At 39.7% G+C, this 20855-nt stretch overlaps 1 protein-coding gene across 13 annotated transcripts in view; it reads left to right on the top strand.

Moving 5' to 3' along the window:
• Window positions 1-19063, top strand: part of mcf2lb (mcf.2 cell line derived transforming sequence-like b) — a 45483-nt gene extending 26420 nt beyond the window's left edge. For 4 of the 13 annotated variants that reach the window (XM_034128857.1, XM_034128864.1, XM_034128855.1 and 1 more), the window contains exons 5-33: window positions 2860-2979; window positions 3191-3307; window positions 3697-3846; window positions 3958-4082; window positions 4664-4778; window positions 4880-4999; window positions 5901-6092; window positions 6180-6371; window positions 6869-7028; window positions 7602-7663; window positions 7758-7843; window positions 7987-8053; window positions 9753-9868; window positions 10223-10292; window positions 10386-10478; window positions 10570-10662; window positions 11437-11562; window positions 12325-12546; window positions 12657-12749; window positions 13247-13349; window positions 13535-13601; window positions 14060-14166; window positions 14450-14542; window positions 14993-15049; window positions 15442-15510; window positions 16667-16776; window positions 17614-17726; window positions 17810-17913; window positions 18000-19063. In XM_034128857.1, the coding sequence (XP_033984748.1) occupies window positions 2860-2979; window positions 3191-3307; window positions 3697-3846; window positions 3958-4082; window positions 4664-4778; window positions 4880-4999; window positions 5901-6092; window positions 6180-6371; window positions 6869-7028; window positions 7602-7663; window positions 7758-7843; window positions 7987-8053; window positions 9753-9868; window positions 10223-10292; window positions 10386-10478; window positions 10570-10662; window positions 11437-11562; window positions 12325-12546; window positions 12657-12749; window positions 13247-13349; window positions 13535-13601; window positions 14060-14166; window positions 14450-14542; window positions 14993-15049; window positions 15442-15510; window positions 16667-16776; window positions 17614-17726; window positions 17810-17913; window positions 18000-18079 (3222 nt within the window). In that variant the 3' untranslated portion in view covers window positions 18080-19063. The remainder of the gene's footprint in view (window positions 1-2859; window positions 2980-3190; window positions 3308-3696; window positions 3847-3957; window positions 4083-4663; window positions 4779-4879; window positions 5000-5900; window positions 6093-6179; window positions 6372-6868; window positions 7029-7601; window positions 7664-7757; window positions 7844-7986; window positions 8054-9752; window positions 9869-10222; window positions 10293-10385; window positions 10479-10569; window positions 10663-11436; window positions 11563-12324; window positions 12547-12656; window positions 12750-13246; window positions 13350-13534; window positions 13602-14059; window positions 14167-14449; window positions 14543-14992; window positions 15050-15441; window positions 15511-16666; window positions 16777-17613; window positions 17727-17809; window positions 17914-17999) is intronic. The other 9 variants (XM_034128859.1, XM_034128865.1, XM_034128858.1 and 6 more) reach the window with 6 other exon arrangements.
• Window positions 19064-20855: the final 1792 nt, after the last annotated feature.

Below are 20855 nucleotides of genomic sequence, written 5' to 3'. Positions count from 1 at the left end.
ATTCAAGGCTTTATTGTCTAGCGGAGACTAGTTCATATTGTATTCAGCTGACACTCTGATGTGTTCACTCTGCCAGGTTATTCAGTCTGTGTTTACATGTTGTGTTTGCTCTGTGTGAGAGAGACAGGATAAGCGAGTATATTGGATGTTTACGCTGTCAATGGATTCCCCTTTGTCTTCCTGTGTGTCTGTATATGAGCACACTTGTGTATACATCTGCTAGTGTGAATGTGGGTCAGTGTGTTTCAAGGAAAAGCTGTCTGCTGCTGTGCATGGCTGAGTTTGATCTGATGACAGACAGGAAGTGTGTCTGCAGACCGAGCCTAATTAAGTCTGCTGAGTTACTGTCAATCCTAAAGCAAACCAAATATACCATGTAATTTATTGTTGTGTGTGTGTGTGTGTGTGTGTGTGTGTGTGTGTGTGTGTGTGTGTGTGTGTGTTGTGTGTGTGTGTGTGTGTGTGTGTGTGTGTGTGTGTGTGTGTGTGTTGTGTGTGTGTTGTGTGTGTGTGTGTGTGTGTGTGGTGTGTGTGTGTGTGTGTTGTGTGTGTGTGTGTGTGTGTGTGTGTGTGTGTGTGTGTGTGTGTGTGTGTGATGTGTGTGTGTGTGTGTGTGATGTGTGTGTGTGTGTGTGTGTTGTGTGTGTGTGTGTGTGTGTGTGTTGTGTGTGTGTGGTGTGTGTGTGTGTGTGTGTGTGTGTGTGTGTGTGTGTGTGTGTGTGTGTGTGTGTGTGTGTGTGTGTGCTGTGTGGTGTGTGTGTGTGTGTGTGTGTGTGTGTGTGTGTGTGTGTGTGTGTGTGTGTGTGTGTGTGTGTGTGTGTGTGTGTGTGTGTGTGTGTGTGTGTGTGTGTGTGTGTGTGTGTGTGTGTGTGTGTGTGTGTGTGTGGACGTGTAAAGAACAAAGGACAAGTAGACCATGACCATGACTGTCGGCAAACACACATCCAGGCAGCACGGTTGAATAGTTAGGAGCTGCCACATACATTCAAAGGTCAAGACTGGAGAATTAATATAGTGTTTCTGTTGTTGAAAAACGCCATAACAAGATAAAAAAAAAACGTTTATTTTGAGCATCTCTCAATACCTTCGGCTTATTTTACCCAGTGTGTTGCCTAAAACCATTCATACTTACCAAATAACTAAATATTTTACTATCAACAGTAGTTTTTTATACAAATAGGGTATTAAACCGCGACTTTCTTCCCACCACAAATACTCTGGTGGTTGCTGAGGATTCACAGAATGGTACTGGATGTTTGTGAGATGGACTCAAAAATAAACTAGTGAACATGTCCAATGTGATTAAGGCTCAAATGACCCAGTTAGAAAATGTTGCTCATGAATATATTTTTTAATAGTTAATTGGACAGACCTATATGCCACTGAGGAATAACATTTTGAATGGTTTTGGCTATGGCTGCACAGTTTTACATTTGGATCTTTTAGTGGGATTTGTTGACTATAAGTCAAATATAAACCCTTGCCAGACTTATTAGGAAGGTAGCCAGTTTCCGAGCTGCACAACGTATTTAACCCCATTAACCTTCAATATATTATAGCTCTTTGTTTTATGGTATAACCGTCGTATCCGCACAATAATTTCCATTCCTCCAGATGGTTGAATGACTTTGTTTCCCAGTGCTCCTCCTGGTTTTGGCAGGTCAACCAGGACAAACACAGCATTGATTTATTTATTCCATTAGCAGTGCCTATCCCTTGTGGTTTTTATAAATGATGTATTCATTGTCATTTTTGCTTAGGCCAGCATTCCCCAACTCACATGGGAAGGGCAGCCAATCAGGCGAAGCAGCCGTTTAGGTCATTAGCTAATTAAAGTAGCATTAACAATCGCATAGCCTCAGGCGGGGAGATCAGTGTCCAGACTCAACCATCATCCGACTGCTTCCACAGCAGTACTAATGTCGGCAGTCGGTGTCAACCATGACATTTTAATTAGCTTTTTATTGAGTCCTATGGCTGAGCAGAATGGGTGGTAGCTACACAATGTGATGAATATGAAAAAGATGTCCCGACAGCATCTAATAAACCTTTTTTCTGCTTAGGTAGGATATCTTTGCTTTATGCTGAGTATGTTTGTTAGCAAAGAAATCTCTACTTGTTCCAAAGTCAAGGGCATATATTTGGAAAAACTACTCAACCACAAACAGTGAAATTAAAAAAACTCAATCAATTTTTTGTAGGCAGCTTAAGTCAGAAAACATGGGTCAAGCAATTCAGATTTGGCTCCCTTTTTGTCAAATGCATAATTGGAAAATAATGTTCTCTATCTCAGTATTTTCACCCACGGCTTGAGAACTACCTTTGTGAAAGTGCTCCATGTTTTACTTGGAAGTCACTCTTAAATCAACGAAACAATGGGCCTTTTTCAGGGGGCTTAAAGAAACAGCCACTAAAAAGAAACACCAGGTTGTACTTCTATTTTGTACCCAAAATAGAAGTACAACCTTAGAAATGTGTTCACTGTATCTCAACGATAACAGAAAACCCTGAATACATGAGGCTGAACACATGTAGGAGTTGGTGTCTGCCTCATTATTCATGCCGAAGCGTCTCAGGGACATGAAGATTAATGTCCCTGCCACAGGAGGGTGTCCGACATCCCCCACGTCTTTCCCCTTCTCTTGTTCTCAACACACTCCACACACGTGCTTTAATGTGTTTGAGTGAGGGTTTTCACAGGGGATACAAAGGCAGGGAGTAATATAAAGGAAGTGCAGGCTGTCAGCAGAAAGAACAGAGACTCTCCTGGTGAAAAGTGATGTATAATGGACTCGGGGTTCAGGATGCTCTCTGCTGTGTAAATGAAAGTCTGAGTCTTTGTCCTCTCTCTCGTCGCAGGGCTCCTTCCCAGGGAACCTCCAGCTGGTTCTGGTTCTGAGGCCCACCGCCCTCCTGCAGCGAACACTCTCAGACATCCTCTTCAAGTTCAACAAGGATGAGTTCAAGATGAAGGTGCCGGTGCGTACACTCACTCTCACCTCCAGAAAACTGCATCAGTGACTTGTTATATCCCTCTGTAATATAGAAATGAGACTCATAAGAAGTGAATAGTGTCCATTGCCGGTCATATGATTATTATAAAGTGGAGCTTAACCAAGTCCTTTTTTAATTCACATTAAAAACTCATTAGGATTGACCAATTGATGTATGTAATAATCTTCTGGTTCAGGTGATCATGCTGAGCTCCATCACTGATCTGCACACCTACATCGACCGCTCTCAGTTGACCCTGGAGCTCGGAGGAACGCAGCACTACTGCCATGAGAAGTGGATATCTCACCGCACTGTATGTACACTGGTCAACATCACTGTGTTGTAGCACAATACAATGAGAGGGATAAATGATAAAAACATGGTAAAGTTAATAACAAAATTGTTTAATTTGAGATGCTCTAGCTACATTTGACTGGCTGTGTTTTTTGCATTTATGTCAACAGTCTTTATTAGTATATAGACAAAGGTTACATCCTCAAAACATGGTTATTTTACTATGTAACCCTCTATTTAAAATGTGAAAATAAATCAAGAAGAAGTGCAACGGCATTCAAACTAAAAGTATTATTTATAAGCCTCATCTGAATCTAAAAACTGAACTCACTGTACAAATGACATTTTCTTGATTTCCAAAAAGAGAGTTGCATGCTGATAATGCTGTTTGTGTCTTGCTTGCATCAGGCTATAGAAGGCTTTGCGTTGATGGTAAAGAAAACAGCTCAGATCCTGCAGTCGTTTGGGACCGAGCTGGCTGAAACTGAACTCCCCAATGAAATCCAGGCCACAACCGTCCTGCTGAGCACACACACCAACAAGAAAGACAAAATGAAGGTAACACTGTTAATACACACATACATTATTCACGGGTAAACAATATATTCGGCATGCATGAGAGTTATGTATTTGGATAACATCTCCGAATCTGTCTGTGTGTGTCTGCAGGGGGATCTGCTGGTGGCTCTGGGTCAGGGTCGCAGGCTGCTGGAGAGCATCAATGAACCGGTGGTGCGAGACCCCGACCACAACATGAACCAGGACGAACTGGAGAACCTGGCTACAGTGCAACGGTGAGAACCACTAGATATACATGTCGCTGCAGGATGACTACTAAAAAACGATGCTACGTTGCAAAAATCACCTTATGTTGCAATATATTTCTCTGAGCTGAGCCTGGCATAAAAACCTCTCAGTTTGTCTCCTGGCCTCAGTGTTTAACAGTGTCTTTCGTCATATTTACTGTTCTAGTACAGCACAAATGTTCCTAAATTGCCTTCGCACTGAATCATCATCCATGCAACAAAGAGTACACCCAGAAGACTTCTTTGTTGGTTTGTTGTTTTGAAAGCATGTGATTTGCTTACTGCTGTCTCAGCTCTGCCATCCTTAGATATATATAAAAGTAGTTGGCAAGGCAGTTTGCTTTGAGGTCAGTCAGTTCAGTATTTTAAGCAACACTGAAGGCAACGACTGACATGTCAACGTGCATAAGCTTTACATAACATTCCTAAAAACTGAAAATATATCCAAATACCTCACTCACTATTCCCATTGCATTTCTCCTCTATTCATTTCTCTCTTGACTTTTTTTGTTACATTTAACTCAATTTTTTTTTAACATTCAATCTTTTGCTGTCTCCCTCTCTTTCAGACTGTTGTCTCAGCTGGACGAGACAGAAAGGGCTTTCGATGAGTTCTGGGTGAGGCATCAAACCAAACTGGAGCAGTGTCTCCAACTGCGCCACTTTGAGCACAACTACAGAGAGGTGAGCCGGTTAGCTCAGGTTAAATCGTCCGTGAAAGACTTGAACAGAGTCCACATGATCCTGTTTACACCTGAACACTGACTGTGGTTCTGCTGCTTCAGGTCAGGGCTCTGCTGGATCAGGTGTCTGAGAAACTCTCAACCTTCTCTGAGGTGGGGATCAGCCCGGCCCACGCTGAACACATCTTCTGTGAACTCACCACGTATGAGGAGAGAGTCTGTGTAAGTGACACCCCTCACAATCAAAGCTTTGTTGGACCATGCCATGAATAGATGAGTGATATATTCTATAAGGTGGGTTTGTTTGTTGTTGAGCCAGTCAGTGTTACAAAATAGTTTGTTAATCTCGTAGTCGTAAAAAAACGTACAAAAATCAAAGTATACAGGTGCGTTATTGAAAAAGGTCTTACTGAGCATCATTTCACGAATGCAAAGGAAGCATTTAAGTTCAATTCAAAGTCAACTTTATTGTCAAATCTGCAATATGTACAGAATATTTAGAGGGTTGAAAAGCTGTTTCCACAGTGTTGACATATACATCAATTAAAAACTAAGAGGGTTTTAAAATACAGGATAGAAACACATCTAACAAATATAAGATGCGATTATGTACTCCTATATGGTATCTTCCAAATCTGTTAAATCCTCTACATTTACTTAGAAGAGATTTAAAAATGTTTTCAATCTAATATGGACCCAGATCCACTTCAAAATGCACATTTCAGTCACTTTCATTGGCTGAATATGGCCATGATTTTGTAGTGGTAATTAAATACTGCCCAAGAATATTATGGCTTTGTACAAAAAGAGATTTTACAAAATGTCTCATAACCAATCCTGATTTGCTATCAAATAATTTTGCTCTACACTGCCATCTAGGGGAAAAGGGCCGTCATTTTTGTTTCAGTTTGACTTGATGCATGTTTGCTTTGCATTTTGGTTGACATTAAAAATCGATTCAATATTTTTGGCAGTATATCTGTTATATGATATGGCTATACAAAAAAGCATCACAACCAGTGCTGAGCAACTGTATGAAATATGTCTAAAAATAGACTCATCCAGATATGAAGGATTTAGGGAAAATGAATAATAATAATTGTATGTTTATGACTCCACTCAGGACGGGTTGAACAGAGCCTCGTCGTTGGCCCGTGAGGGAGATGAGCTGATCCAGAACTCACACTACGCCGAGGACTCCATTCAGCCCAAATGCAGCGAGCTCAGAGCGATCAGTGAGAATGTGAGCAGCAGCCTGAGGGACAGGAAGGAGCACCTCGTCAAAGCCATGGAGCTGCACCGCAGTTTGGAGAGAGTAAGAAAAACACACATGGTTTAGTTTCTTTGTCCTGTTTGTTGTTGTTGCTTTGACTGACTCTTTTTCTTCTGCTGTCCTCCTCAGGCGTCTAAATGGGTCGATGATGGTATTTACATGCTGGCGTCTCAGCCTGTGGACAAGTGTCAATCACACGAGGGGGCAGAGTTAGCCCTGAAGGAGCTGGAGCGTTACCTTGACGATGCAGGCCAGAACCAACTGACGGAACTCGGTAACATCTGGACCGAGTTCGAGGCGGTGCTGAACCCGCAGTTTAAAGTAAGACGACCGAAAAAAACATCTTTGATCAACATCGCTCTGTCTCTGTCAAATGGATTGGGAATGTTTGGGTCAACTATTAAAAATAGATAAAAAATGTCCAGATTATTATTGTTGTTATTGTTCTAGTTATAATTATAATCCTTTGTCTCACATCAGTGTGGTATGATTTTTGCCAGAGTTGATCAAAATGTGTAAGTCTATTTATCATTTAAAAAGCTGTTTTATTATTTACAACACGGACAAGGATGATCTTTTATAAGTAATTAAGTAATTTTCCCTTTTTGTTTTCAATTATCTGATTAGATATCTTGAATCTAAGCCTATAGCATACAGTGTCACTGATATAAATTGTTGTATAGTATGTCTCAAAATGAATAAGAAACAGTAGACCCAACACATTAATGTTAATTTCAAAAAAATTCTATTAGAACAAAAACTTAAATGTGTAGCACATGTCCTTATTGACTCTCCTCTCATACCTTTCTGTGCATCAGGACCAAGTGGAGAAGGTTTTCCAGAAGCAGACGTCCATGCAGGAGATGTTTGACAAGAGGAGGGTCAGCCTGAAGAAGCTCGCAGCCAAACAGACCCGGCCGGTGCAGCCGGTGGCCCCCAGACCCGAAGCCTTCATCAAATCCCCTCTCAGCTCCCCCGGTCAGTCTCCAACATGCTGACAGTCATCAAGATATGTCATGGCTTAATTAAGGGCTACTGTATACTAGTCATATTTAGATATTTTAATATTCATTTAAAAAGTATTTAAATACTAACTGTAATATAATACATTTTATTTACATGTTTTTTTCATAACAATTTTGGCAAAACCTCAAGGTGTGATTTCAACATTATTTAGGTAAAGACAGTCATAGACCGGACATAAGCAGTAAATATGTTCTCTGGTACAAATGCTTATTTTCTCATATTGTACTTTCAGGTAATATCCCATAACACAAAATTAAAAATTTATTTATTTGACTATACCTTTGACTTGTTCTAAATCTAGTGTAAATACAATTAAAATACTTGAGATTTAACCAAAATGTCTACAATATGTGTCAATTAAAAATGTAAAAAAGCCTAAATATATATATATATACTATCAATCATGTTATGCCTTAAATATTATGTTGAATGACCAACCAACTTGTTGTAATAATATACTTCCTCTGTACAGGAGTTCAACATAATTTGTTTCCAAACATGAACTTTCCTGTTTCCCTTCCTCAGCACACAGAGCTCCGCAGGAGAAAAAGTGTTCAGAGACAGACTCTGAGAACATCTGTGAGAAAGTGAGTGTGGTATTGTCCCGTCTACACACTGTCTGTCTCTAAACTTTGTATTGTCTGTCTCTTATCACGGTAACCCGATGTTTTTTCTTCCCAGGAAAACGACCAACTGCAGAACGGAGACGGTAACATCAGACATGCCTCTCTATCGGAGGAGGAGGAGAACCTGGCGGTGCTCAGGAGGTGAGGGGAGCCGCTCTTTCATCTGTAATCGAATTACACAGCAGATGGACTGTGTGGCGGTTATCTCATTATCTACAGAGTCAAATCCTTCATTTGATCCCTTTCTCTTTCCTTTCTACCTATTCCCCTCCTCATGTCTGCAGGCACGTTATGAACGAGCTGCTGGAAACTGAGAGAGCCTACGTTGAGGAGCTGCTCTGTGTCTTACAGGTGTTTATTTATATATAAGTTTATTGTTTATGTTGTTATCAGTGGCGACTGGTCATTAGGGGAAGGTGGGGCACAGCCCCACCTAGTGTCAGCAGAAAGTATTACAAATAATGATTACAAAAATGCAAAAAAAAAAATAAAAAAATATATAAAATATATTTTAAGATCATGTTTAATCATCTGATTCGTCTGTACATTGCTGTTTTAGTCTGTGTTCTTCTAATTAGTGTGTCTACAGTCACAGTGTGTGCCTATTGAGCTGTTTAGAGCCATGTGGGACAAAACCTGATTATGCCCCTTCCTCTCGCTGTGAAGTGAACGTGACTGTAAAAACTTCACTGCGCATGCTCAGAGTATTTTGTAATGAAATGTGTGTGGCAAAAAAATAATGACCAGAGGGGCATGGAGCTACCATCCCCACCATACGTGATCTCAAATCATTCAGAGCTGATTGGCTGTAAGTACGTGTGCCGCGAAAAGTGTGCTGTGTGAAGAGGAGACGAGAGAGCTGCAGTGGCGCGTCCTAAAACCAGGAAGTAAGCACAAAAAAGCAATGAGATTTCTCCAGAGGATTTTAGAAAATAGCTCGAAATAAGATCTGTGGGAAACGTAAATGCACGTTTTGATTAGCCGGATAACATCCACATGTCTACCCTACTTATATAATTTTTTTATCATAAATCTATGGATTAGATTTATGATAGACTTTTGAAACTACAAGAACATAAGGAGGACTTTTACAAAAAAGTAATAGAAATGTTTGTCCAGAAGGATAGGCAAATGGACTTCATCTTCAAGTCAAGGTAAGACCGCCATTTTATTGAAAATGGGATCTTACTAAGAGAGAACAATTCAATATTTAAATGATAAAATGACATTTTTTGGGTATCCTTTTGTTGAACTGTCTGTTTAAAATTAATCGAAGCATCAGACAAAAAAAGCTTTTGAAAATAATATTATATTTTGGTTTAGGTCAAAATATAATATTTGTAAACCTGAAGAGTCAGTGCCAGTGCCTCACCAGCCATGAACCTCACTGCACGTCACTGCAGAAGCTTATATATAGACATCTAAGTTTTTTGTGCCCCACCACTTTTGTACATATAAAAACGCCACTGGTTGTTATTGTATTCATGTTTCTGTGGTCTTAACTTGAACTTTTGTTCTTTCTTGTGGAGCACTTTGTGAATTCAATTTCTGTGAAAGGTTAAAGGTGGGGTAGGTCATTTTGGAGAAACCAGCTCGAGTGCGCTAGAATTTGAAAATACACAACCGGAAAAAATCTGCCACTTCCTTACAGAGCCCCTCCTCCAACACACACGAACGCGCACATGACAATGAGGGCACGAGATAAGTTTGTGCACAGATGGAAGGCTGACAGGCAGGTAGGCCATCCAGTTATTTTAGCCGGGCCGGCTAAAATGATTGGTCGTGCTTTTTACAGTATTACGGCTTCCACAGATGACATTTTTTATGGATTTGTTGTCAAAGCACTTAAGATATTCATTGCTATCGGGATGTTAAGAGCATTCCATGGAATATAACAAAAAGTGTATCTCGAGCCGGTTTCTCAAACTTACCTACCCCACCTTTAAAGGTGCTATACGAAATAAACGTATTATTATTATTATTCTCTCCAAAAAATGTTTCTTCTTCTCAGTTTTTTGCTCGGGTTAAGACTTTGTTTTGTGTGTTTCAGGGATATGCCTCAGAGATGGATAATGCAGCCATGGCTCCCCTCATCCCCGCTCCTTTGCAGAACAAGAAGGATGTTCTGTTTGGCAACATGCCAGAAATCTACCAATTCCACAAGAGGTGAAGGAGCGCCACCTGCCTGTCATTAATGATTCAAGGATTCAAGGCTTTTATTGTCATATGTACATCAGTGTAGTTATGACAATGACATTCTTAGGTCACAGGCTCCTCCAACAGTGCAACACAATAAAACAGATAATAGTAAATCAAATCAAATATAATATAATAGAAATTGTGCAGAATAGTCTATATACAAGTAATTGGAATATATATATATATATATATAAGTTACAACCAGATGAATGTTATGGATGTTCTTTCAAATACTTACATGTCCCAGCCATCAAGCTCATTCTATAAAATGGTCAACTCTTTCTTCCCTTTTCATCAACACAATGATTTTGTTGTTTCCAGGACGTTTCTGAGGGAGTTGGAGCAGTACACCGACTGCCCAGAGTTGGTTGGAAGATGTTTTCTTGAAAGGGTAAGTGAATTATGACATTTCAGCATATAAATGTAAATCCAACTGTGCTGAAGAGGTTTCCTGAATGCAAATGTTCTCACCGCCTTCCTCTAGATGACAGACCTGCAGATCTATGAGAAGTACTGCCACAACAAGCCTCGCTCTGAGAGCCTGTGGAGGCAGTGCTCAGACTGTGCCTTCTTCCAGGTGAGCAGTCACCTCTGTCAGGATTTTAAAGTAAATATTAGCTTGTTTGTTTTATTTAATACAATCCTTTTCTTTTATGTATTTCCCTCAGGAGTGTCAGAAGAAGCTGGAGCATAAACTTGGATTAGATTCCTACCTGCTGAAGCCTGTTCAGAGGATTACCAAATATCAGCTGCTCCTGAAGGTAAGATCTAGATTCTATATGATAATACTTTAATGGCATAGGCGGATTTTGCGGGGGGGCAGGGGGGGGGTTCCAATACAAATATTTCGTATATCAATATTTGAATAAGGTAGGACACTGGTTAATAATATTGTAGCGTGTTCAAGTAACCAAGGGATATAGTAGTTATCAAATAAGTATAAGATGTGCAGAGTTATGATACGTTTTACAGTTATGTAATGCACTGTTGTTGGGGGGAGAGACCGCCCCTTCCATATGAGTGTGTGTGTACGGCGGGCATGAGGCGTGCATGACGGGACGAGTTGTGTTCTTATGTGGAAAAGCCATACTCAGTGCGGTGAGCGCTGGCTTTATTGCTACTGTATCCGTAGCACCCCACGCAATAGTTGGGACTGTGTACTGACGTCAGTGAAAAAGGTTTGCCCCCCCAAGCGCAAATGTCAAACTCCGCCTATGTTTAATGGTCAGATCAAGTCTGACATTTGACTTGCATCACAGCAGCTCCATGTGTAACATCAACATGGACAAATGTCAAGACACAATACATGAACAACAAACCTTTAACATAACAGCACAATCACTGAGAGAACACCTTTTCAAAGAGCCTTTAGCGTGCATTTGACTGATGCACAAAGTAGTCTGACTTTATTGAATCGCGGGACCCTGTATCTCCGATTAGATGGTAGCAGTTCCTATTCGCTGATGTCTTTACAGTCGTATTTTCTGCTCTTCAGTTATTGAAACAAGTTTAATGTGTACTGTTTCTGACTACAGGAAATGCTGAAGTACAGTAAGAGCTGTGAGGGGGCTGACGACCTGCAGGCGGCGCTCACCTCCATCCTCGGCATCCTGAAGGCCGTCAATGACTCCATGCACCTCATCGCCATCACAGGATATGAGGTGAGACATGAAACACACGCAGAACAAAGCTTTGAATAGATCTCTGGAACAAACTGGAAGACAGAGACATGCTGAGTGTAGCGTTTGAATATGAAGTAGTGAAAAGCCACACTGATCTGTGGTGGAGTGTGATGTTCTGGGACTGTACCAAGCACATTGGATTTCTTGCATGGTTGTCTGTGTGATTTAATAAAACCCAACTAAGAAGGGGGGGATACAAAAAGTGAGAAATGAAAAATATGACATGAAGAAAAGGAGAAGGCGAAAACACAAATTATGAAATGATATACAATAAAAAGAAAAAAATTGATTTACAATGTGTGTTTTCAGATTAGTGATCCTCCAGATGGACACCGGCCTATAACACAAAGCTAGACAGAAAACAGGGAAGGAGAAACATTCATTTAAAAAACAAAAAAACAACAACGATTGTTTAATGCAACTGAAATGCATAAAAAATACAAAATTAACTGTTCACGTTTAGTACAAATATGAAAAAAACATGCTAAGTCAACAATACAAATGTAATTTATAAAAAACAATATACAGTGCCCTTGGTGTTTAGTGGTAAAGTGCCAGTAAACACACATAAAGTGCCTCACTGGTTCACATCCCAGAACAGAGACTGGACAGAAAACAGATGCATTAAATGGAACAGAGATTGAGTTGTTTTAAAAATCTAATGATGGCCTCTTTACAGCATTTCAGTACAAAGCAGTAGGCGGTCATTGGCTCTGTCTTACAGCACCTGTCTTTTCTCAGGGGAACAAGAGTGAGCTGGGGAAGCTGCTGATGCAGGGATCATTCAGCGTGTGGACGGAGCACAAGAAAGGTCACGCCAAGGTCAAGGATCTGGCCCGTTTCAAGCCCATGCAGAGGCACCTCTTCCTCCACCAGAAGACGCTGCTCTTCTGCAAGAGGAGGGAGGAGAACGGGGAGGGCTACGAGAAGGCCCCCTCATACAGCTTCAAACAGTCCCTCAATGTGAGGCTGCATTGGGTGTTGCTGTGTTTGTCTCCTATACTGCCATTTACATTATATTTATATATCTATAACAAACATTTGTATTGATTGGTTGATATCTTTGATTACAGATGAGTGCGGTCGGCATTACTGAGAATGCAAAGGGAGACAACAAGAAGTTTGAAATCTGGTGCAACTCCAGAGAAGAGGTGTATATTGTTCAGGTACGGTGACGTAACCGTGTTGATATGCTATGTTTTATTCTAATTGTAAACAAAACCCATGAAGTAGTAGAACTGGAGCCCAAGCCTGATAAAACCCTCTCTGCTATAGAGTTTATTCAATCCCTCATCTACATCCTGGTGCTGCAAATTCTCACTTGCTCTTAATAATGTGATGCTAATATTGAAGCCAAACGTTCTGTTGTTTTAAAAATAATTTCTAAAACAACAGAACGTTTTCAGTGCCTCGCTGTTTAGGAAATTGCTTAGCCTTTTGACAAATGAAATATGTCATCGGCACTGACGGTGGGAAGGAGGAACATTTCTGTGTTTTATTTTATGGAATTTGTTGAGAATTATACATTTAAAATGACAGGATTTATCCTTAATGTACAATGTTCTGTCTTTGACCAATACGCATGCAAATGGATATCTTCCTCCAGAATACACCAAGCTTTTCTATATAGGTTTTATTTAAATAATTTACCTTCCTGTTTCAGGCTCCGACGGCAGAAGTAAAAACCACCTGGGTGAATGAGATCAGGAAGGTGCTGACCACCCAGCTGGAAGCATGCAGAGGTACACAATCGGTTTTATTACCAAGTAGGTTTACACATACGAGAGAGAGGATGTTATCATAAAACGTTTTTCTAAATGAAATGTTCTCACTGATATCCCTGTTCAACCAGAAGCTGACACGCTTGCTTTCTTGCAGTAATGACTGTGAAAGAAAACGGTGCATAATGGATGTTTATTCAGTCGTTGTCCTCTCTATTTGTGTTTCAAAGCGAGCCAGCAGAGGGCGCCAGATCAGGTTGTACAGTCTCCTGCTCTCAGTGGATCAGTAAATCTCAGGTAAGTCGGTTTTTCCCAACATCTTATTATAAAAAGGACTTTTTAAAATGAATCTTCAGCTGATCAGTAACGATCCGGCTTCTTATTCTCCACTTGGTCCTTGGTCTTGGAATGACCTTCAATCACGCCTTAAACTGACGGCACTTGTCCCTATAGCCTGCTTTAAATTGAAGTTGTCTGAGGTCCTTACCACCAGCTGCTCTTGCAGTAATAAGTAGTGTACCTTTCTTACTGTCCGAAATGTGCACAATGTAGGGACTGCTTTTCGTTTTTTTTTGTTTACTTAGTTGTGTTCTCTGTATTTTATATGTCTGTGTTATGTGTAAAAATGTGTAACGTTGCTGCCTTCTTGGCCAGGTCAGCATTGTAAATTAGATTTTATCTCAATGCTTTTTATCTGGTTAAATAAAGGTTAAAAAAAAATAATAAAAAAAAAAAAAACTTCTGTCCAAACACAGTCCATTCAAGTCCGGTCAGAAGAGCTTAAAGAGAGGAGAGGAGAAGAAAGCTGAGCCCTGCAGCCTGGAGGCAAACTGTTCCTCCTCACCAAAGCCTACAGGAAAAGGTGAATAGAGTGACAGCCAACTAAACAGAGAAAACTCTTATTCATCTGTATTTCTTAACACATGTACTAGCATTTGTAGAGCTTGTCTTGTCCAAACGGCTACATGTAATGTGTGCCTCTTTGTGATTAACCCATGTCTTTGCTGTTTCCTGTCTTTTCTACTGAATCATATAATCAAATCATATCTCCTTTACATCTGTATTCTCTTTTCTTCCTCCGTACTCGCTAAACTGACCCTCTTGCTTGCTTCTGTTTGTCTGTCCTGTCTTACTCTCTGGATCAGAAGAGGCTGTGACAAGCCCGACCTCAGACCGAGCTGCTGTGGCTAAAAAGCGCTTTACTTTACAGGGCTTCAGTAACCTCAAAGCTCAGAAAGGTAACTGCAGGCCAATTCAGACAAACACATATCCAACATACCACCTCATCTTATGTATCAGTGCAATAAGAACATGTATGTCCAGTTAGTCAAAGGCAAAGAGTCCTGTTTGGCAGATATTGGCTTTCTTTAGATGTCTGTAAAGTAACAACAAGTTACTGAAAGTCAGTAAATCAGAGAGACATCCCTGATCCCTGCCAAGAATTAGACAGAAATAGTATAATACCTTCCTATAAAAATAAATAAGTTTATGTTTGAACACTTAGCTGGAGAGCTATAGCCGTTCTGGTATGTTTAGAAGAAACAGACTAGATGTTTCCTTTGTTGCCAATACAATATGCCAGTGATACTCAAATGATGCCGCAGGGTTGCTCTTTTTTTAAATAACAATGTATTATACTGCAAAGACGATTGGTCAGAAGGTCAAAAACTGCATGCTTCCCTCCTCAGAGCCTTCTGATGATAAAAGCTTTACGTTACCATCCATGATGATCTTCCTGTCCTCAGGTATCACTCAGCTTTCCCCCAGTTTGATTCAGTCCAGCAAAATGTCTTTTCACAGCCCTGGCTTTTCCTAGTAGAAAAAGCACATGTTACTTATAGCATTAAACCGTGACAGTGTGATTCTGAGCAATATCAGGACCATGAAACTGACGCTACTAAATGGAGTTTAGTCACCATTTATTTTATTAGTGACACCTGTGCTACTGTGACAAATGGTCTCTCTGGAAAATGTCTGTTGCTGGACTCTGTGTTTTGCTTTGCGCTTCCCATCTTAGAAATAGTTGTCGGCCTTTTGTGTTAGCTGTCAGGATGTGCCTTCCTAATGTCTATATCTTAGTTGTGATGTATTTCTTGACTCAACCCACATCTTAAAATCGATCTTTCTTCCTTTACAGCAGGTTCTCCTACGAGCCCCGATCACAAGACGAAACGGCAGAGCGACCCGACGCCATTCGGCTTCAAAGGTAGTTAGTTTGTTCATCAACATCTGCACTCTCCTCCTGTCTGCTTCCTGTCTCAGAGTCTCTAACATCTCATTGGCTGTAGCTGCTGCTGGTGAATGACTAGCTGTGTTTCTGTCGCTTCCTGTCCCTCAGATGCAGGTCCTCCCCCGCTCCACCTCAACAGGGTCAGGTGGAGCAGCTCCTCTAGTCTCTTACAGACAAAGTTGAGAGGTACACAGTGTTGGGCCCACTGTCTCACCACTATAACCCCTTATAGACACCCTCTCTCAGTTGAATGCTTTGCTGTAACACGTCACCACGCTCCTTTCAGGCTTAAAGTCATAGAAATACGCACTAATATAGAGAAGTTCTGCCTGCCACTTTTCCTTAGTTTGAGTCACAGGGTTTAATATTTGAAGATGCATGCCTGTCCTCCTAATCTTGACGTTTTTTAGAAATAAAATGCTGCATGAATGAGTTCTTGAACCTGAGAATGAGTAAGGAATGTTACACTTCTGGTTCACTCCCTTGATGGGTCATTTGAATGGGTTTTTTTGGTGAGATGCCGGAAATAAGGTCTGTGGCGAACACAAGCATACGAGATTATTATAAAATACTTCAACCTGTACCCCAATCTCCTCGGTTTCATATGTCTTTTAAAAAAGTGGTTGCCAAGACTACCGAATGTCATTATGCTGAACACTTAGTAGTGGGGACATTAAAATCATGCAACGAGGTTGTAGTTAGTTTTTATTGCCTAATTTGACTTATTTGACTGTTAGGATATGCAATTACGCTTATAAAATCACTAAAGTAGGGTTCCTTTATGAAAATGATATTGCTGAACTAAACATGTGATTTATAAACTTTTGTTTTGCCACAGAGTTTATTTTCTGCAACAACAAAAAATGAAAAAATACCATTGGCTTTGTATACAGGGATTCAGGGTGCTGCTGACTTCAGAGTCAAGCCTTTTTCTTTTTGTAGCTGTGGAACTGAAAGCTTCCTCCTGGGATTACCTGCATTTTCTCTCTCTTCTCAATAGAGCTTTTTAAAGTTCCTCCTCTCACTTCTTCACACTTCGTAGACTCCTCACTCCACTTCACGCACGTTTTTAGACGGCAGCAGAAGATGAGTGTTGCTGTGAACTAAACACTTGTCTTCATCCTCTCTTCAGGCTGGAACAAAACCTCCCTGTCGCTGGACGCCTCAGAGGAGCGTGACGGATACTCCAGCGCTGAGGAGCCTCTGAACTCTGACCCAGAGGAGGACACCGGCAAGAAGCTGGTGAGTGTCTTTGTGTCACAGTCATGTCACATTGTGGGGACCGTTTACACATTTAAATTATGGGGACTTGCCTCCAATTGTCCCCAAATAGGAAGCTGAATATGTCAGGAACATAAGTCACATATTGACTCTCCGAGCAGACACAGAGCAACATTAGCTATCATTAGGAGTCAGATGAGTATTTCATTTGACATTTGATTTGCCTCCGCCACTCCAAATGGAAATATCTGGCTCTAAATGCTAACATGTGTTTCATTTGGTGCGAGGCACTTAGCATATAGTGGGTTTATCAGAGCTCATTCACTCGAAATAAGTTATATAAGAGAAACTGAACCAATAGTGAAGAAAACCAAAGCAATGACCCCCGTAGTAGAGATGCACCCTATTTTTTTTGTAGTTGACCTGACCTAATTCGGATTGAAGCAGACAGCTGATAAGTACACAGTCTGTCTACATGACATAACAGAAGTGCATATTTAATGTAATCAGTGTGCACCATCTCATTGAAAACTTGCCACTGACATCATTAAGCCTATATGTGTACATTTGACAAGTGAAGATTGAATAGACTGCATTAGCTTGATAATATTCAACAAGTGGCTAATTGATCAATGCATCTGTAGCTTAAAAAGACCTAAATGCCCCGTAGTGCTGTGAGCATCACAGATGATTTTTCTCTGTGGGTTCATTTTGGACATACAAATATTGATTAGTGCGGCTGAAATTATGTTGATTTATTTGTCAAATTGACATGTCGTGCATTATAAAGTTATTCTTGATGAATTTGACTTTGATTTGAATATCTTTTTTCTTTTTCCTTCTCTCCACTGCAAACAGACTGCTGGCAAATATACAGTGACTGCTGACTATGAGCAGGGCGGCGCTGAAGAGCTCTCATTGAAGAGCGGAGACATGGTGGAGCTGGTCAAGGAGGGGGAAGACGGACAGTGGTGAGAACACAGCCTTACTGCTACCTATCAGAAACTATATTTATATCGGAAATGATTATTTTAGTGTTTGTGTGGTCATTCAGGTTGGTGCGTAACCTGAGCAGCTCCACAGAGGGCTGGATCGCTGCTGCTAGTCTCATCACACTCATTGGAAAGTCCAAGTCCTGCCAGTCTCTCACCAGCTCAGGTATTCATACAAACAATCCCAAATAAAGATTAAGTCACATGAACAGATTTTAAGCAACAGTACCTCAATATGTGTGTGTCTCCCAGAAGGCAGTGGCTCTGGAAACCTCAGCACGTCGTCCAGCTGCAGTGAAACCTACACAAGCTTCCCGGACATCAAACCCTGAACTCCTGCACTTCCTCCTCACCAGACTGCCCTCGTGAATGCTTGCATCTGTGCTGTGTTGCCAACATCAGAAGAATTCTTGTAATTTGTTTCCACAGAAAGCTGTATATTTTTTTTAAACATCATGCACACACCAATTCTTAAGATAATGTTGTACATGTGCACATGTTAGGGACGTGAATTGTGTGGTGAAGAAACTGAATATATCAAAACATCACAGACACAGTAAGTATAGTCAAAGGATCTTCCTCCAGTCATACACTTCCTGTCTGTTTTTTTCGAATGAAGAACCCTCTGTTCATAATGTAATGATGTATGAATGGGCCAGCAGGACTGATCTCAGTTAATGCATCCATGTGTGTTCCCAAGTGGGGAAAGATGTGTGATTATATGCAGATGACAGAGTTGTCTTTGTGTAATCTGCAGTAATTCACCCAGGCAGGAGTATATAAATCCACTGTTAAATAAAACAGGAGAGAGATAAATGCAGCTGGTTTAGCTTGAATGGATGTTTTCTCAGTGTCTACTCACCCTCTCCTCTGCTTTGCCCTTTAATATATGTTTATTTATTTTTACGAAACAACAAAGCCCACTTGTATTTAGTCACTTTATAATTTTCCTGCTTCTCTTACTGTCTTTTTACTCTGTTGGCTGTCCCTCTGTTGTCATTAGAAACCTGTTCTGCCACCAGCTGCCCAGACTTTGTGTTTTTGGGGTCTCTTACGGCCTCATGGTCTAACTCTGTGAGTTTTCATGTACGCTACAGTTTAAAAAAAAGCTTCTCCATGTGGATAATCAGAGGTCACTGTAAAGCGCTAACTTATTCCCCGTGGAGGGATCACGTTCTGAATGTAGATATTGTTCATTACTTTCCGTCTGTCATGAAATGTTTGTTATTTGAGATGCTATATTGTACATTAAGTATGGTGCGTCACTTTGTGACTTGTCAATTTTTTTTTTACATAAACGACTTATGATGAATCAGTCACTGTCTCTTGGACTTCCTTTCAGTCTTTTATTTTCATACAAAACATACAAAGAGCATGTTGAATGTCACGTTTTCTTATAAACTAATCTACCCAACAGTAAATACTAGCAGCACTAAAACTATTAGTCGATTTATCAATTAGTGGATTGACTAATTGATTTATCAGATACTATTTTGATCATTGTCAAGTCACTCTAAATGTGAATATGACAATCATTTTATGGTCACTGTTTTTCAAATATAAGGATTTGCCAATTTTCCTTTTTTTTATTATTTAAATGCATATTTAATAATTTAGTGAGACGCATTTCTCAAACCAAACAAAGGATCTGCAGTCCTGTAGAAAATGGTTAAAATTACACTCACTGCAACAAACTTCACTTCTGCTTTTAAATAAATAAAAGGATAATGATATGATAATTGTGTAATATGTTATAGTAAAAATAAATAAATTAAATACATTTCCCCCATTGATTACTTTTAAAACTTTAAGTACTTTTTCCTGATTATACTTAGAACCTAAATGCAGGACTTTCACTCTAACACAGTATTTCTTCATCGTGATAGTACTTACTTTTACTATATATGGGAGGAGAAAATCTAAATTCCATTACCACGTGACGTGTCATTATTGCTCATTATGAACGCATATCCGTTGTTCTATAGCTATACAGTGAATTATGACTCACAAAGGACTGACACAGTTGGAGAGGAAACGTCTATAGGACCAGAAATGATACTGAAACTGTTCAACTGGGTTGCCAAGTTTGATCGTTTTACTTGTTTGTAACCTGAAAGTCAACTTTATTGTCAATCTTTCAGTTTGTGTGTACAGACGGTACAGACAGAGAGATCGAAATACCGTTTCCCACAAATGCAAATATGTATACAAATATGTATAAAATATGTATATCCTATATAGACAATTAACAGCCTGAGTATTAAACTGAAATCAGTGGTTCCATGTAATGAAGTACCCTACTGTACATCAATAACATTTAGAATTGTTGCCAAATTGTGATGATAATACGTATGAAACCTACTTCGAAGTTAGAATTAAAATGCACCACTCTTACTAGTAGCAGAGTATTAGAACATACTTCTTTGGTACTTCTTTCATACTAAAATCCTCACTACGGTCCATTATCATGTGTTATCAGTATGTTGTTATGCTCAGTGATACTACTCAGATCCTTGACTCAAGTATAAGTAGAAACACTTTGGTCTGAATACTCCATTTCAAGTAAAACTTCTGAATTGAAAATTCTACTCTACTCGGGTAGAAAGTAAGAACACAATCAGCTAAATGTAGTTCAAGTATGATAGGTGGTCATGGTGATAGGTGGGCCTCTTTTCACAAAACTAAATGAATAACTCTAGCATGGCTTAAAACACATGATTATATAAAACAGATTATACAGTATAGTACTAAATCATATCATGTATGCAGATCATGTGTTTTAATATGCAAAAGGAAGCTTGTAGCTATAGAAGCTATGATTAGACTTACTATCTCATTAATTAGACTTATATCCCATTATTATGACTTATTATCTCATTGATTAGACTTATATCTCATTAATTAGACTTATATCTCAGTAATTAGACTTATATCTCATTATTATGACTTACTATGTCATTAGTATATCAGTATATACTGTTATTTTGTATATATTGATTGTAGTTTTTTTTATCTAGGTCTTAATGTGTGCACATGTAAAAACGTGTCTTTGACTGTGTATACAGTATATAGCCTATACATATTTGCACAAATATTTTACATATTTTG

The sequence above is a fragment of the Trematomus bernacchii genome, unplaced genomic scaffold (genome assembly GCF_902827165.1).
Source record: "Trematomus bernacchii unplaced genomic scaffold, fTreBer1.1, whole genome shotgun sequence".
Lineage (NCBI taxonomy): Eukaryota > Metazoa > Chordata > Actinopteri > Perciformes > Nototheniidae > Trematomus > Trematomus bernacchii.
This window is presented reverse-complemented; position numbering and strand designations above follow the sequence as displayed.